Here is an 18,852-nt window from a genome sequence, read left to right on the forward strand (position 1 = left end):
TAGGCACAGTTCAAATGATATCTATAAAATTGCTGATGACACAACTGTTGTTGGCAGAATTTCAGGTAGTGACAAGGTGGTGTACAGGAGTGAGGTGGATCGGCTGGTTGGGTGGTGTCGCAACAACAACCTTGCACTCAACGTCAGTAAGACTAAGGAACTGATTATGGACTTCAAGAAGGGTAGGTCAAGAAAACACACACCAGTCCTCGTCAAGGGGTCAGCAATGGAGAGAGAAGCTTCATGTTCCAGGTGTGAACATCACAGAAGATTTATCCTGGACCTTACATATTGGTACAATTATGAAGAAGACATGCCAGTGGCTACATTTCATTAGATGTTTGAGGTGATTTAGTATGTCAGTCAGGACTCTAGCAAATTTCTACAGATGTACCATGATGAGTATTCTGAACTTCTTTGCATCACTATCTGATATGGAAGCACCACTGCAGATTGGAAAGACCTACAGCAAGTCGTAAGCTCAACCTGCTCCATCATGGGCACTAACCTCCCCAGCATCCAGGACACCTTTAAAAGCAGATCCCTCAAGAAGGGGGCATCTATCATTAAGGACACGCAGAGGACATGCCTTCTTCTCATTACTATCATCAGAGAGGAGATACAGGAGCCTGAAGACCTATTCAGCATTTTAGGAACCACCTCTTGACCCTCTGCACCTGATTTCTGAATGGACAATGTCACTACCACAGTATTTTTGCTCTTTTTGCACTACTTATTTATATTTCCTATTGTAACTTAAATTTTTTAAATTTATTGCCCTGTATCGTTACTGCAGAACAACAAATCTCTTGCCATATGTCAGTGATGATAAACCAAATTCTGAATTTTTTTCTGTCAATGAGAACCACTACCGATGCACCATATATTTCATCCAATGTATCAATGCGCCCTAACATGCATCAAAAGGCTGAACTACTTTTGAATTAAAATGTAAGAATTAATCCATGTGGTGAAGATACAAATGACTTGCACAGGAAACAGCCTGCAACATTATCTAAAGGTGGTGCCTGCGAACAATGTAACCAACGATGACGTACTGCTGATAATTCACAATACTTCTTTTGCTGCTTCTTTCCAAAATGATTCTACCACTAAAATGCTTGGAATTGGAACCAGTCTGTTACATTTTGATGGTATGTTTTGGGACTAATTGAGCGATCTGGCGCTTTGCTGTCTCCAAAGGAGTTCAGAGAGATTTGGTGTGGAGTGTTTGTGGGCTCGAAGCCATGATCGACTCCATTGCTTCCCTCCAACCCCCAACTGAGGCATCGAGCATAGTTGAAGTTGACAGAGACAGGCAGGTGTTCGGTGCCATCTGCCTGCGTTTGACTGGTCTTCCTCTTCCTCTCGCTAGCTGCTGTTGAAGCAAAGTGCAGGAGTCTTGGGTTCTATGTTGCCAGGATTAATCAGCAAGGCCACGGACTCATTTTGGAACACTTTGAAGTTCATGTTGCATGTGTTCCTGGATCCTTTTTTTTGGCTATTTGTGAGCGGTTTGATCAGGGAACTGGATGAGGACTGGAACGGTTCAGCAAAGAATGGCCCTGTGGTCTGCATTGACTAGCGGTATGGCGCTGAACTGAAAACTATTGGACTTCTGGTTTGATGTTTGCTCACTTTTGCTGTTTGCACAATACGTGCTTTTTTTCATGCATTGGGTGTTTGCTGTTTTCTTGAACTGGTTCCATGATGTTTCTGTTTCATGACTGCAAGGGGGAGAACAAATCTCAAGGTTGTATTCTGTATACGTATTGTGATAATACATACTCTTTGAATCTTTGAGCCCTTAATTCTGCTTGCTGGAAGCATCAAAGGATACACTCAATGATCTAGAAAACTCCATTACTTTCCCTTATGTACCAGCTCTCCATTTATTTGCCCAATTCCAAATTCAGTCTAGATCTTACTTTAAACTAAATCTGTCGACATTAATATCACACTGCAGGAAGCAATGATCAACTGAATCAAAAAGTGTTAATGTTCACTTACCAGACCATACTAAAGGCCAGTCGATAATGTTGTGCAGATGTATGGAAGTAGCTAGAGGCCAGCGAGCACTGTGAGAGTCATGTTTTTTGACTTCTCCAGTGCGTTCAACACCATCCGCCCTGCTCTGCTGGGGCAGAAGCTGACGGCGATGCAGGTGGATGCTTTCCTGGTGTCATGGATTCTTGATTACCTGACTGGCAGACCACAGTACGTGTGCTTGCAACACTGTGTGTCCGACAGAGTGATCAGCAGCACTGGGGCTCCACAGGGAACTGTCTTGTCTCCCTTTCTCTTCACCATTTACACCTCGGACTTCAATTACTGCACAGAGTCTTGTCATCTTCAGAAGTTTTCGGATGACTCTGCCATAGTTGGATGCATCAGCAGGGGAGATGAGGCTGAGTACAGGGCTATGGTACGAAACCTTGTCACATGGTGTGAGCAGAATTATCTGCAGCTTAATGTGAAAAAGACTAAGGAGCTGGTGGTAGACCTGAGGAGGGCTAAGGAACCAGTGACCCCTGTTTCCATCCAGGGGGTCAGTGTGGACATGGTGGAGGATTACAAATACCTGGGGATACGAATTGACAATAAACTGGACAGGTCAAAGAACACTGAGGCTATCTACAAGAAGGGTCAGAGCCATCTCTATTTCCTGAGGAGACTGAGGTCCTTTAACATCTGCCAGACGATGCTGAGGATGTTCTATGAGTCTGTGGTGGCCGGTGCGATCATGTTTGCTGTTGTGTGCTGGGGCAGCAGGCTGAGGGCAGCAGACACCAACAGTATCAACAAACTCATTTGTAAGGCCAGTGATGTTGTGGGGATGGAACCGGACTCTCTGACGGTGGTGTCTGAAAAGAGGATGCTGTCTAAGTTGCATGCCATCTTGGACAATGTCTCCCATCCACTACATAATGTACTGGTTGGGCACAGGAGTACATTCAGCCAGAGACTCATTCCACCAAGATGCGACACAGAGCGTCATAGGAAGTCATTCCTGCCTGTGGCCATCAAACTTTACAACTCCTCCCTTGGAGGGTCAGACACCCTGAGCCAATAGGCTGATCCTGGACTTATTTCCTGGCATAATTTACATATTACTATTTAATTATTTATGGTTTTATTACTACTTAATTATTTATGGTGCAACTGTAACGAAAACCAATTTCCCCCCGGGATCAATAAAGTATGACTATGACTATGACCACGTTGGCAGCACACCAGAACCTCTCCTCTATGTAGCAAGGCCCCTCCACAAGTCCTAATCTAAGTGATTAGATGTACATTGTATCAGGCCCGCTCATCTCACTACTTGTTATTTAAATGTCAACAGATAACTACTAGCAACACACATAAAAATTGCTGGTGAACGCAGCAGGCCAGGCAGCATCTATGGGAAGAGGTACAGTCGACGTTTTGGGTCGAGACCCTTTGTCAGGACTAACTGAAAGAAGAGACAGTAAGAGATTTGAAAGTGGGAGGGGGAGGGGGAAAGCCGAAATGATAGGAGAAGACAGGAGGGGGAGGGATGGAGCCAAGTGCTCGACAGTTGATTGGCAAAAGGGATATGAGAGGATCATGGGACAGGAGGCCTCGGGAGGAAGACAGGGAAGGGGGAAAGCCCAAAGTATGGGCAAGGAGTATAGTGAGAGGGACAGAGGGAGAAAAAGGAGAGAGAAAAAAATTAATAATCATAATAATAATAATAAAAAATAAATAACGGATGGGATACAAAGGGGAGGTGGGGCATTAACGGAGGTTAGAGAAGTCAATGTTCATGCCATCAGGTTGGAGGCTACCCAGATGAAATATAAGGTGTTGTTCCTCCAACCTGAGTGTGGCTTCATCTTGACAGTAGAGTAGGCCATGGACAGACATATCAGAATGGGAGTGGGACATGGAATTAAAATATGTGGCCACTGGGAGAACCTGCTTTCTCTGGCGGACAAAGCGTAGATGTTCAGCGAAACGGTCTCCCAGCCTGCATCGGGTCTCGCTAACATACAGAAGGCCGCATCAGAAGCACCGGACGCAGGATATCACCACAGCCGACTCACAGGTGAAGTGTCGCCTCACCTGGAAGGACTGTCTGGGGCCCTGAATGGTGGTGAGGGAGGAAGTGTAAGGGCATGTGTAGCACTTGTTCATTTCAATCTCCCCCTCCCCTTCCCAGTTTCAAATCTCTTACTATCTCTTCTTTCAGTTAGTCCTGACGAAGGGTCTCGGCCCGAAACGTCAACTATACTTCTACCTATAGATGCTGCCTGGCCTGCTGCGTTCACCAGCAATTTTTATGTGTGTTGCTTGAAATTCCAGCATCTGCAGATTTCCCCGTGTTTGCATTTTTAGATTACTACTAGCTTTTTTTGCTGTTAAACCTCTTTCTTTGGTGCAGGGAAGGAGGCAAGTATGAAGTTTAGTGTAGGAAAACTATCTAAGATCTCATTAGAACTTAGACGATGTGGAATCAGTGACCCCTGAATTAGCAAGGAAAAATGAAGTTACTTTGCTATAATATTTAGGGATTCTTAAGTTTTGTTTTTGAAAATACTTTTATTTTCTTTAATACTCCCAAGTTTTCCAGTATCTCCAAATGTCATACACATTCAAGAACTTAAAAGCCAGTCACATTGACAAGGGCAGAGGTGCAAGGCTTTGCAGACAGACAAAGAGCAGGAACCGTTTTCTCAAGGAATAAGCTATCATCATTTTATCACGAGAGGCCCTGTCACTATGCGGACCAAAGTGCAAGTGTTGAGATGCTTTATTCTTGCACAATCAGTCCACTGCATTAACACTACAACTGTCCACGCTGGGAACTGCTGGTGATGATAATGAATAGGGGGAAAGATATAGTCCAATGGCAACTAACCAAGCTCGAGACAAATTCATTGTCCACACCATGCAACAATGGAGAATATCTTTCCAGAAATTATTGCTTGAATTTACCTCTTTAGGCAGTCTACTCAAATCCTTTTGATAACATAATTCTTATGCCAGAAACCAACTTCGTGACAACTATCCATGACAAATAATCCTTCCTTAAATAAAAACCAAAACTGTAGGAAATCCAAGATGTACAGTTGCATTCCACTTCTCTACTCATCCTTCAAGCCATTTCATAAAATGTGAAACATACCACTTGCTTTCTCAATAATTTTTACACAAGCATTCCATCTCAATCTGCACAAGTTATTTCTCTACTAAGTGTTCAAATTGCCACTCTCTTAAACTGACTGTATAGTCAGAGTAACAGTGTGGAAAAAGGCCCTTCAGTAAAAGTCATCCATGCCAACTGCAGAGTCCATCCAGCTAGTCTCCTTTGCCCACTTTTGGACCATATCCCTCCAAACGTCTTCAATCATAGTCGTAGAGCAATATGGCACAGACATGGGCCCTTTAACCTAACCAGTCGAGGCCGACTACTGTGCCTACCCAATTTTCTGCCTTCGTCCTATACCCCTCTAAGCCCCACCTCTCCAAGTTCCTATCTAAGTATTTCTCAAATCATACTACTGTACCTGCCTCAATCACTTCCTCTGGCAGCTCGTTCCATGTACTCACACCCTCTGCATGTAAAACTTGTCCCTCCAGTCACATTTAAAACTTTCTCCTCTTATTCTAAATCTATGCTTCCTAATACTGGATTCCACTTCTCTGGGGGAAAGAAGACTGTTACTATTCACCTCTCAATTCTAACCATTTCTTATGCCAGAATGGATACCTCTCATTCTCCTATGTTATAAAGCAGGGGTAGGCAACCTACGGCCCGCGGGCCAAATCCGGCCTGTGAGCAGATATTGGGATGCTGTGCTTATCTGGCCTGAGAGCGATTTTTCCTTATTCTGAGTGTTTCATGCGACCACACTGATGGACATGCATGGCGTCTTGTTACACTGGCCCCAGGTTCCGTTTTGTTCCAAATCAAGCACTGGTACATACGAATGACGGGAAGGCAGACTACCCTATTAATATGTATTAGATACTCTCCGTGCACACGCAGGTTTTCAGATAGGATCGTTCAAATTTGTAAACAGAATCAGCGTCACTGTGTTTTAACAAGAAATCCACACTAAATATCCAGATGTTTACATGTGCTACGATGTTTGTTGAATCACTCGCGTTTCGAAATAAAATCAAAGAAAAAAATTCCAATGGCAATGAATGCAAAACGCAGGAAGGTAGACGCTGAGTGTCGAAAAAGCAGTGAAAATGAAGGAAATAACCATGCCAGCTACAAAGTCTCAAAACGTATTGCAGAAAAGATGAAGCCTTTTACAAATGGAGAGTTTGTCAAAGAATGTTTACTGGCAGTGGTGGATATTGTTTGTCCTGAAAAGAAATCTTCATTTGCATCTATCAGCCTGTCAGCAAGAACGATCACACGGCGAGTTGGAGAAATGTCAGTAAATGTTAAAAGTTGTTTAAGGGATGCCTGCAACTAATTGCATTTTTTTTCAATTGCGCTTGATGAGAGTACAGACTTGAGATACACTGCTCAACATGCAGTGTTTGTGCGAGGACTGGCCTCAACTTTTCAAATTTTTGTAGAGTTTATTTAATTAATTCCTATGAAGGACACAGTTACTGGAGCAGACATTTTTGAAGCTTTGCTGAAAATGATGTCAGAAATGAAACCTAATGTGTTAAAGCTAATTGGCATCACAACTGATGGGGCACCAGCAGTGGTGGGACAAGAAAACTAAACTGAGTTCTTTGATTGCTAATTGGCATCCTTGGTTAAGCACAAATAATTTTCTAGCATGTGTTATTCATTAATTTGAGGAAAAACATAACTAGATGTATTTAAATGAATAATTCCCATATTTCAAGTTTTTTTATGGCATTTATCTGGCCCACCGTCCGCTCATTAATACGCGATCCGGCCCACAAAGGCAAAAAGGTTGCCTACCCCTGTTATAAAGAATAAAGACTAAGGCTGGACAACCTCTCTCTATAACTGGCCTTCTAGTTCTGGCAACATTATCATAATGAGGAAAGACATCTTTGCCATAGAGGGAGTACAAAGAAGGTTCACCAGATTGATTCCTGGGATGGCAGGTCTTTCATATGAAGAAAGACTGGATGAACTGGGCTTGTACTCGTTGGAATTTAGAAGATTGAGGGGGGATCTGATTGAAACGTATAAGATCCTAAAGGGATTGGACAGGCTAGATGCGGATAGATTGTTCCCGATGTTGGGGAGGTCCAGAACGAGGGGTCACAGTTTGAGGATAGAGGGGAAGCCTTTTAGGACCGAGATTAGGAAAAACTTCTTCACACAGAGAGTGGTGAATCTGTGGAATTCTCTGCCACAGCAAACTGTTGAGGCCAGTTCATTGGCTATGTTTAAGAGGGAGTTAGATATGGCCCTTGTGGCTACAGGGGTCAGGGGGTATGGAGGGAAGGCTGGGTTCTGAGTTGGATGATCAGCCATGATCACAATAAATGGCGGTGCAGGCTCGAAGGGCCGAATGGCCTACTCCTGCACCTATTTTCTATGTTTCTATGTTTCTATAATTTGTTTCTGCACTCTTACCAGTTTAACCAAGCCCAATCTATTACAAAGTGACCAAAACTCTACACAGTACACCACATGTATCCTCACCAATAACTTGTACATCTAGAACAACTTGCATTTTTCTTGTGATCCTGTTAGACTTTGGGAATGTAGGACACTCTAAGTCTGGTTCATTGGTTCATTAGTGAGACTGACAGTGGGGGAGCTGCATGGCCTCACTTGCTGCATGCCCCAGGCCCTCATGCCACAGCATCGCCTGTTGTTGCCACTCAGGGGAGAAGAAACCAAAGGTGATGTGAGAGAAAGCAGAGGCACAGTGGGCATGCTGGAATCCATCTGGGTTTGGGGCTGTCCCCTCCCTTTCTAGTGTTTGCTGGCAGAAAGACAAACTGAATTGCATTCATTTGCACTGAGGGTAATAAGGAACTGCCGGGTGCTTGTTCTTGCAGAAACATGGCCCCATCAATGGCCCCATCCTGTGCACCATCAATTTTCAGGCCATGCCATTCAGTGACTCTATAAAGTCATGGAAAAGTACAGCATAGAACAGGCCCTTTGGCCCATCTAGTCCATTTAAACTGCCTCATGTCATCGACCTACACCTGCACCTTACCCATTCATACCCCTACTATCCATGTACCTATTCAAACTTCTCTTAAAAGTTGAAATCGAGCTCACATGCACCACTTACACTGGCAACTCATTGCACTCTCAGCACCCTCTGAGTGAAGTTTGCCCTCATATTCCCCTTAAACTTTTCACCTTTCAACCTTAACCCATGATCTCCAGTTGTAGTCCTACCCAATCTCAGTGAAAAAAGCCTGCTTGCATTTATTCTATCTATACCTCTCATAATTCTGCATACCTTCATCAAATCTCCTCTTAATCTTCTACGTTCTAAAGGATACAGTCATAACCTATTCAGTCTTTCCTTACAACTCAGGTCCTCCATCCCAGCAAAATCCTTGTAAATTTTTTCTGTATTCTTTCAATCTTATTTACATCTTTCCTCTAGGTAGGTAACCAAAACTGCACACATTACTCCAAAGTAGGCATCACCATCGTCTTCTACAATTTCAACATCTCATCTGGACTCAATACTTTTGATTTATGAAGGTCAATGTACCAAAAGCTTCCTTAATGAACCTAACTACCTTTGACACCACTTTCAATGGATTATGGACCAGTATTCCCAGATCCCTTTGTTTTACCGCACACTGGGTAAGACGTACCCTGGTTGGTCCTAGTGAAGTGCACACCTCGTACTTGTCTGTATTAAATTCCATCTGCCATTTTTCCAGCTGGTTCAGATGTCACAAGTTCTGACAGTCCTGATGAAGGGTCTTACATCAAACATCATCTGTCTTTTTCATAGACGCTGCCTGGCCGGCTGAGTCCCTCCAGCATTTTGTGTGTGTAGCTCTGATAGTCTTGGGCCCCTGCAATTTCTGCACTTGCCTCCCACAGGGTCTGAAAGAACACCTTGTCAGGCCCTGGGGATTTATCCACCCTAACTGTCCTGAAGACAAGAAGAACCTCCTCCTCTGTAATCTCTATTGGGTCCATGACCTTGTTTCCTCTTTGCCTCACTTCTATATACTCTGTCTCTGTTTCCCGTGTAAATACAAATGAAAGGCTATCTGCAAAAGAAGAATCTCAGAGTTGTGTACTACATATATACTTTGATAATAAAGTAACCTTTGAAAAAATTCCACTTAAGATCTCCCCCATCTCTTTTGGCTCCATGCATAGATTACCATTCTGATCTTCCAGAGGACCAGTTTTGGCATTTGCAATCCTTTTTGCTCTTAATATATCTGTAGAATCCCTTAGGATTCTCCTTCACCTTATCTGCTAGAATAACCTCATGCCTTCTTTTAGCCCTCCTGATTTCGTGTTCTTTTGCATTTTTTATATTCCATAAGTACCTGATTTGTTACTACCTGCCTATGCGTGCTGTGCATCTTTTTTTTTCTTAACTAGGGCCTCAAAATCTCTTATAAACCAAGGGTCCCTAAATCTGTTATCTTTACCTTTTATTCTGACAGGTACATACAAGCACTGTACTCTCAAAATTTCACTTTTAAAGTCCTCCCACTCACCAAGTACACCTTTGTGAGAAAACAGCCTGTCCCAATTAACACTTGTCAGATCCTTTCTGGGACCATCAAATTTGGCCTTTTTCCAATTTATAATCTCAACACACAGACCGGACATATCCTTTTCCATATTTACTTTGAAACTAATGGCATTAGGATCACTAGATGTAAAGTGTTTCCCAACACAAACTTCTGTTGCTGCCCTGTCTCATTCCCCAAGGGTAAATCAAGTATCACACTCTCTCATTTGGATTTCTATGTACTGATTTAGGAAACTTTTCTGAACACATTTGACAAAGTCTATCTCATCTAGTCCTCTCACAGTATGGAAGTCCCAATCAATATGTGGAAAGTTAAAATCACCTACTATAACAACCTTGGTGTTTCTTGCAATCTCTCTACAAATTTGTTCCTCTAAATCCCAGTCTGCTGGGTGGTCTATAATAGGCATCCGTTAGTCTCATGAGACCATGGATTTGTGCCTTGGAAGGTTTCCAGGGTGCAGGACTGGGCAGGGTTGTATGGAAGACCAGCAGTTGCCCCTGCTGCAAGTCTCCCCTCTCCATGCCACCAATGTTGTCCAAGGGAAGGGCATTAGGACCCATACAGCTTGGCACCGGTGTTGTCGCACAGCAATGTGTGGTTAAGTGCCTTGCTCAAGGACACACACGCTGCCTCAGCCAAGCTCGAACTAGCGACCTTCAAATCACTAGGCGAACGCCTTAACCACTTGGCCACCCATTTTATGGGTGGTCTATAATATAACCTCATTAACATGATCATACATTTCTTATTGCTCAGTTCCACCCATAAAGCCTCGTTAGTTGAGTTCTCCAGTCTGTCATGACTGAGCACTGCCGACATTTTCCTTGACCCTTAATTCCACTGCTCCACTTTTAATCCCTCCCACTCCATTGCATCCACAACTGGACCCTGGAATATTGAGCTGGCACTCCTGCCCCTTCTGCAACCAAGTCTCATCAATGACCACAATATCATAATTCCATTTGCTGATCCATGCCCTGAGCTCATCTGCCTTTCCTACAATACTTCTTGCGTTAAAATATACACACAGTTCAGTACATTAGTTACGCCATGCTAAACCTTTTGACTCCCGATTTTGTCTAAGGTCTTAACAACATGTTTCCACAACCTTTCCACTATCAGTTCTGGCAGTCTGGTTCCCAACCCCCTGTAACTCTGGTTAAAACCCCCATGTGGCACTAGCAAATTTTCCCAACAGGATATTAGTCTCCCTCAGGTGCAAACTGTCTCTTCTATACTGATCCGACCTTCCCTGGAACAGAGCGCAATGATCCAAAAATCACCCTCCTCCTGCTAAACCAACTCCGTAGCCATGAGTTAAACTGTATGATTTTCCTATTTCTGGCCTCACTAGCACATAGCACAACCCTGGGGGTCCTGTTCTTTAATTTAGTATCTGACTCCCTAAACTCACTTTGCAGAAACTCTTCACTCTTCCTACCTATGACACTGGTACCTAGTTGGACCACAACCTCTGGCCGTTCACCTTCCCACTTAAGAATCTGCTGAGTCGATCCCAGATGTCCCAGACACTAGCACCCGAGAGGCAACATACCATCCAGGAATTTCATTCTCGTCCACAGAACCTCCTTTAAGTTACCCTAACAAATACCCTGCCACCACAACTCACCTCTGCCTCCTCTTTTCCTTCGGAGTCACAGAGTCCGACAGTGCCAGAAACCTGACCGCTGTGACTTTCCTCTGCTGGGTCAACCCCCCAACAGTGTCCAAAGTGCCCATTGTTGAGGGGGATGGCCACAGGGCTACTCTGCACTGGCTGTTTAACCTCATTCTCCTTCCTGTCACGCAGTCTCTTGTGTCCTGCACCTTGGGAGCAACTACCTCTCCATCTATCCTATCCATCATCTCTTCAGTAGCAACTCCACCCCGGCCTCGAATGATCTGAAGTTCATCCAGTTCCAGCTCCAAACTCTTAACACGTAGCGGTAGAAACTACAATTGGATGCAGTTCTTGTAGATGAAGTTGTTAGGGAAATTGAAGGTCTCCCTGCCTTCCTCCATCTCAAAATAGGAGCACTCAACTGTCCTGCCTAGCATCCCTACTGTTCTAACTGTGCAAATATAAAGAAGGAAACTGCAAATAAAAACCTAGTTTTTTACAGTTTAAACCTAGTTTTTTCACCTTTTCTCTCTCCAGCCTCTCTGTATTGAAGTCTCAAAGATCTAAGACCTCAAACAATGACTCCAGCAACAGCCGCTTGAACGGCCCGTCTTATATTTATTTGTTCTTGCCAACCAATCCTGGACTTGGGCTCTATTTATTCTTTGTGTCTGTATGTTTTTCTGCTACCACAACTATATGTACTATGTGTGACTGTTGATACTGTGTTTGCATTTTGGTCCAGGAGGAAAACTGCTTTGTTTAATTGCAAATGTGTATGGTTGAATGACAATTAAACGAACTAGAACATACAGTCCCAGGTCCTATACTCAGAGTCCTGACTGATGAAGGCCAGTGTGCTCAGCACCTTTTTTCATCACACTCTCTACCTGTGATACCACTTTCAACAAACTTTGTGCACGTACCTTCCTGGTGCCCTACCATTTATTGTACAAGTTCTACACTGATTTGACTTTCCAAAGTGAATCACTTCATTGTTTCGTATTGAGATCCAGTTGTCACTCTTAACCCCACCTCTCTAACTGATTAAGAACCCCTTGCAATTTTCTTCACCATCAACAGCACCTAATTTTGAGTTATCTGCAAACTTACTGATTAAGCCTTGCAACCAAATCATGCATATAATGAGTAACAAGAGGTCCACACACCAAACCTTATAGCACATTGGTCACCAACCTCTTTTCCTTCTGCTTCCCATCTCAGAATCCACCTCTAGCTCTCTCTAGATCACATTAAAGGCCTTACTAAAGTCAAATAGACAACATCCGATGCCCTATCCTCATTTAGGTTTTTTGTTACTTCTGCATGACTTACTATACACACAGCCATGCTGAACTCCTCATAATCAAATGTTGTCTAAACAAATGCTGATGGGTCCTGCCTCTCGAAATTCCCTTCAGCAACTTCACTTTTTAAACACCAGAACAACAGTAGCCATCTTCTGGTCTTTCAGAACTTCACCAGTGGCTAACAATAAAGCAAATATTTCCACAAAGGTCTATGCAATTTCTCTCTTGCCTTACACAAATACAAGGATGCATTCTGCCAACTCCAGGGGGGTTTATCCATCTTAATGCACAATAAAGCTACAAAAATCTCCTCTACTTGTTTCACTCATCTCTTCAGCAACCATGATTTTCCTCTTAGTTGACATTGAGGTGAAATATTTGTTAAAAACCCCCACCTCTGTCCTCAAAGGGGGCCCCTTCACTAGAATGAGGGGGGATTTCTACCAGCTGTTCTATCCTCCAGTCTACAAACAGATCCCAAATAGCCAAAGCCCATGACTACCTACAGTTCAAACCATTTTTAGGTAACATGCTTTAACAAGCCTGACTGTCCAGGCAGACCCATTGCTTAAGCGTGCTCCTGCCCCACAGAACTCGCGTCTGAACACCGTTACTCTGTTTCATCCCCCTTGGTTCATTCCTACCCACATCCGTGGCACTTCACATGATCTCTATCTTTTCAGTAACTTTAAGTTCCCCGTCATCTCATTTTCACTATGGATACCCAGTCCCCACTATCCTCCATGAGGAGAACCGCAAAGCTCTCTGCTTTTTTTCCGACAATAGACACAACCAGTTGCCCTCTGCTACCACTCTCCACCGTCTGGCTAAATTGGTCCTCACCCTCAACAATTCTCCTTCAGCTCTTCCCACTTCTTTCAAACCCATGGGTCCCACCTTTTTCATCAGCTAATTGGAATAGGCCATGTTCGAACCATACACCAGCATCATCACCCCCCCCCCCCCAACTCTTCCGATGCTATGATGACAATGCCTTGGTGCTGTTTTCCTGCATCCATGCTGAGTTCATAAATTTGCCTCCAAATTCCACCTGACCTCAAATTTACTTGGTCCTTTTCTGACACCTCACTCCCCTTCCTCCATCTCTGGAGATAGTCTATCTACTGATATCTTTTATAAACCCTCTGACTTTTACAGCTATCTGGACTATACTCCTTACCACCCTGTCACTTGTAAAAATGCCATTCCCTTTTCTCAGTTCCTCCATCTCCACTTCATTTGTTCTCAGGATGAAACTTTTCATTCCAGAAAAACTGAGGTCCTCCTTCCTCAAACAAAGGGGCTTCCCTTCCTCCATCATCAACACTGCCCTCATGCACATCTCTTCCATTTTGCGCACATATGCCTTCACCCCATCCTTCTGCCGCACTAGAGGGTTCCTCTTTTCCTCACCTATCACCCCACTAGCCTCCGCATCCTGCATATAACTCTCCATAACTTCTGCCATCTTCAATGGGATCCCACCAGCAAGCACATCTTGCCCCCCTACCCCCACCTTTCAGCGGAAATTGCTCCTTACCTCACTCTCTAGTCCATTCATCCCTCCCCATTGATCTCCCTCCTGGCACTTACTCTTGCAAGCGAAATAAGTGTCACACCTGCCCCTACGTCTCCTCTCTCACTACCATTCAGGGCCCCAAACAGTCCTTCCAGGTGAGATGACATTTCACCTACAAGTCTGTTGCTGTCATCTACTGTATCCCATGCTCCCGGTGTGGTCTCCTAGTTATCAGTGAAACCCAACGTAGATTAGGACGTTGCTTTGTCAAGCAACTTCGCTCCATCTGCCACAAAAAGTGGGATATTATGGTGGCCACCCATTTCAAAACTACTTCCCATTCCCATATGTCAGTCCATCGCCTTCTCCAGTGTGATGAGGCCACACTGAGGTTGGACAAGCGACAGTTTGTATTCCATTGGGTAGCCTCCAACCTGATGGCATGAACATCAATTTCTTGAACTTCCGGTAATTGCCCCCCCCCACCTCCCTGCATCATTCCCCATTCTTGTTTCCCTTGCACACCTTCTCTTCTTACCTGCCCATCACCTCATCCTGGTGCTCCTCCCACTTCCATGGTCTTCTGCCATCTCCTATCAGATTCTCTCTTCTCCAGCCCATTATCTCTTTCACCAATCAACTTCCCAGCTCTTTACTTCATCCCTCTCCCTGTTTGACCTATCACCTGTCACCTTAGAACCATAGAAACTACAGCACAGAAACAGGCCTTTTGGCCCTTCTTGGCTGTGCCGAACCATTTTCTGCCTAGTCCCACTGACCTGCACACGGACCATATCCCTCCATACACCTCCCATCCATGTATCTGTCCAATTTATTCTTAAATGTTAAAAAAGAACCTGCATTTACCACCTCGTCTGGCAGCTCATTCCATACTCCCACCACTCTCTGTGTGAAGAAGCCCCCCCTAATGTTCCCTTTAAACTTTTCCCCCCTCATACTTAACCCATGTCCTCTGGTTTTTTTCTCTCCTTGCCTCAGTGGAAAAAGCCTGCTTGCATTCACTTTATCTATACCCATCATAATTTTATATACCTCTATCAAATCTCCCCTCATTCTTCTACGCTCCAGGGAATAAAGTCCTAACCTATTCAACCTTTCTCTGTAACTGAGTTTCTCAAGTCCCGGCAACATCCTTGTAAACCTTCTCTGCACTCTTTCAACCTTATTTATATCCTTCCTGTAATTTGGTGACCAAAACTGAACACAATACTCCACATTCAGCCTCACCAATGCCTTATACAACCTCATCATAACATTCCAGCTCTTATACTCAATACTTTGATTAATAAAGGCCAATGTACCAAAAGCTCTCTTTACGACCCAATCTACCTGTGACGACACTTTTAGGGAATTTTGTATCTGTATTCCCAAATCCCTCTGTTCCACTGCACTCCTCAGTGCCTTACCATTAACCCTGTATGTTCTACGTTGGTTTGTCCTTCCAACGTGCAATACCTCACACTTGCCTGTATTAAACTCCATCTGCCATTTTTCAGCCCATTTTTCCAGCTGGTCCAAGTCCCTCTGCAGGCTCTGAAAACCTTCCTCACTGTCTACTACACCTCCAATCTTTGTATCATCAGCAAACTTGCTGATCCAATTTACCACATTATCATCCAGATCATTGATATAGATGACAAGTAACAATGGACCCAGCACTGATCCCTGTGGCACACCACTAGTCACAGGCCTCCACTCAGAGAAGCAATTCTCTACCACCACTCTCTGGCTTCTTCCATCGAGCCAATGTCTAATCCAATTTACCACCTCTCCATGTATACCTAGCGACTGAATTTTCCTAACTAACCACCCATGCGGGACCTTGTCAAAGGCCTTACTGAAGTTCATGTAGACAATATCCACTGCCTTCCCTTCATCCACTTTCCTGGTAACCTCCTCGAAAAACTCCAACAGATTGGTCAAACATGACCTACCACGCACAAAGCCACCTTCTACTACTCCCTCCCCTCCCAACTTCTTAGTCTGACTTCTTCCCCTCCTTTCCAGTCTGATGAAGGGTCTCAGCTCAAAACGTCAACTGTTTACTTTTCCATAGATGCTGCCTGGCCTGCTGAGTTCCTCCAGCATTTTGTGTGTAGGCTAACATGTTTATGCATACTGTCTTCTGTCTGATAATAGTGTCAGTGAATATATTAAATTTCCCTTAATAATCCACCATCTCCCTTTTTACCTCGGACATTGACAGCTGACTTGCTTTTGTGTTTCAAGTTTTTGCATCTGTCAAGTACAACCATGCCCTACAAGTCTACTTTCATGGTCTTGAAGATCTTTCAGCATTTGCTTTCTCAAGAACACTACTTTTAGCATGCTGGTAGAAAATCGAAGAAAAAGAAAAAATAAATAAAAGTGGGATTTTAAAAAGATAGATTCACTGAGTTTTAGAAAGATAATTCCAAAATTTGTGATCCAAGTAGCTTAAAACCCAAAACCACAGTGATTCTACAGGAGCTGGAAATCTGGAGCAATACGCACAAAATGCTAGAGGAACTGTAAAGTCAGGCGACCATCTATGGTGGGAAATAGTCGCGATTCTGGGCAGAGACCTTGATCCACAGATGCAGCCTGACCTGAATTCTTCCAGCATTTTGTGTGTGTACCTTAAAACCACGAATCGTACAAAACTGAAAATGACCATTCTGAAGGTAAAGACAGATACTTCATTTTAGCAACTTGTTTCAAGGCATCATCCACAACGAGTTGCGCACTACGTCAATTCCACCGAAGCACACGGAAAGAGGGCCGGAACTTGCTGAGAAATACCAGCAGACCTGTTCTGACAGTAACGGACTCCGATAGTCGCAAGGTGCCCGGGAAAATCCCAAACCCTTCCGTCCACTTTTCATGCTCCAGTGCGGTTCGGGCCATCGGCGGGGGAATTAAAAACACTGCGCATTGAAACTGTAACTGCAGAGAATCTCGAGATGAACATCTCCCCCAATCTCCTATTTACATTAGTGAGTTTAAGCGTCTCTTTCAGCCTCCCGGGATGTAGCAGCTCAGCGGTGCTGAGGGTGATCAGGCCGCGGGGATCCCCGTGTTTTCCCCTCCCACTATTTACCCGACACACGGCGCTCCTGAACTCGGTGTACGTGCTGCTGCTGCTCAGCTCCAAGGATTTCTCCGAAGAGTCTCCCAGGCGACGATCAAAGATGAAGATCGTTTTACTCTTGTCCTTGTCTTGCTCGGCTTTCGCCGCGACCACAGGACCCGGTGGTGCTGCAGGTGATGAGTCCACCGGCCACCGCGGCTCCCCCGTCCCCCCACCGCTCTCGGCTGCCGCCGCCATTTTCAGGAACCTCCGCTCGCCGCAAGAACCAAGTTTGATGGAGACCCGACGTCACTTCCGTCACACAGTCCGACGGTTTCAACTGCGACTGCACGAGTGAGGGCGCGCTCTTTCAACACCCAAGGTTGTTAAATGTCATTTCCAGTAGACAAAGTTCAAAGTACGCACATGTCACCATGTACAACCCTGTGATTCATTTTCTTGTGGGCATACTCAACAAATCTATAGAATAAAAACTATCACAAACAATGGGACGTTCAACCAGAGTGCAGAAGGCAACACACTGCAAATGCAAAAAGGAATAATGATATAAATAAGCGATAAGTATAGAGAACATGAGATGCAGAGTCCTTGAAAGTGAGCCACACACAAAATGCTGGAGGAACTCAGCAGGCCAGGCAGTATCTATGGAAAAGAGTATAGTCGACGTTTCGGGCCGTGACCCTTGAAAGTGTGTCCATTGGTTGTGGGGACATTTCAATGATGGGCAATGAAGTTGAGAGAAGTTATCCCCTTTGGTTCAAAAGCCTGACAGTTAAGGGGTAATAACTTTTTATTCGCAGTTATTTTGTAAATAACACTATTCTTTGACTATGACTATGACTATTTCTGGTCAGGTGCTAAAAGACGAGCGTCTGCTGAAACAAATCTTCTACTCCCAGCTTAAAGAAGGCAAACGTAAAAGAGGCGGACAACAGAAGAGATTCAAAGACATCTTAAAAGCCAACATGAAGAAATGTAACATCGCCGTCAACAATTGGGAAACCAATGCCAAGGACAGGAAACTGGCAAGCCATCATCCGAGAAGGAACAGCAATTTTCGAAGCCAACAGATGTGCAGAATTAGAAGAAAATGGGAAGAGAGGCAGCAACAACCAAAGCTGGATCTGCCATCTGGAACTACCTGTCCTGAATGCGGAAGAACTTTCAATGCCAAGATTGGACTCTTAAGCCACTTGAGAGCCCATAAATAGATCAACAGAACGAAGACCATTCTCCTCGACCTCGAGGTATAGCCACGATGACGACGGCATTTCTTTGGCTTTGTATCTGTACTTGGCACAAAGACAATAAAATTGGATCTAATCTAATCTAATCTGTGCCTGAACCTGGTGATCCTAAGACTCCTGTAGCACCTTCCTGATGGCAGCAGCAAAAAGAGAGCATGGGTGGAGGGGGTCCCTGATGATGGATGCTACTTTCCTGTGGCAGCATTTCATGTAGATGTGCTCAATGGTTGGGAGGGTTTTACCTGTGATGTACTGGGTCGTAACCACTACATTTTTTAGGATTTTCTGTTCAAGGGCATTGGTATTTTCATATCCGGCTGTGTTACAACTAGTCAACATACTCTCTACTACACATTTATAAAAGTTAGTCAAAATTTTAGATGCCA

The 18,852-nt window shown here is 44.2% G+C and overlaps 1 protein-coding gene across 2 annotated transcripts in view; it reads right to left on the minus strand.

The window, feature by feature from the left end:
- smchd1 (structural maintenance of chromosomes flexible hinge domain containing 1) overlaps nucleotides 1–17,499 on the minus strand; it is a 173,149-nt gene extending 155,650 nt beyond the window's left edge. The window contains exon 1 of one of the 2 annotated variants that reach the window (XM_063062435.1): nucleotides 17,229–17,498. In XM_063062435.1, coding sequence (XP_062918505.1) covers nucleotides 17,229–17,456 — 228 coding nt within the window. In that variant the 5' untranslated portion in view covers nucleotides 17,457–17,498. Of the gene's footprint in view, nucleotides 1–17,228 lie in introns of both variants that reach the window. The other variant, XM_063062426.1, reaches the window with a different exon arrangement.
- Nucleotides 17,500–18,852: the final 1,353 nt, after the last annotated feature.

The sequence above is a fragment of the Mobula hypostoma genome, chromosome 1 (assembly GCF_963921235.1).
Source record: "Mobula hypostoma chromosome 1, sMobHyp1.1, whole genome shotgun sequence".
NCBI classification, from domain to species: domain Eukaryota; kingdom Metazoa; phylum Chordata; class Chondrichthyes; order Myliobatiformes; family Myliobatidae; genus Mobula; species Mobula hypostoma.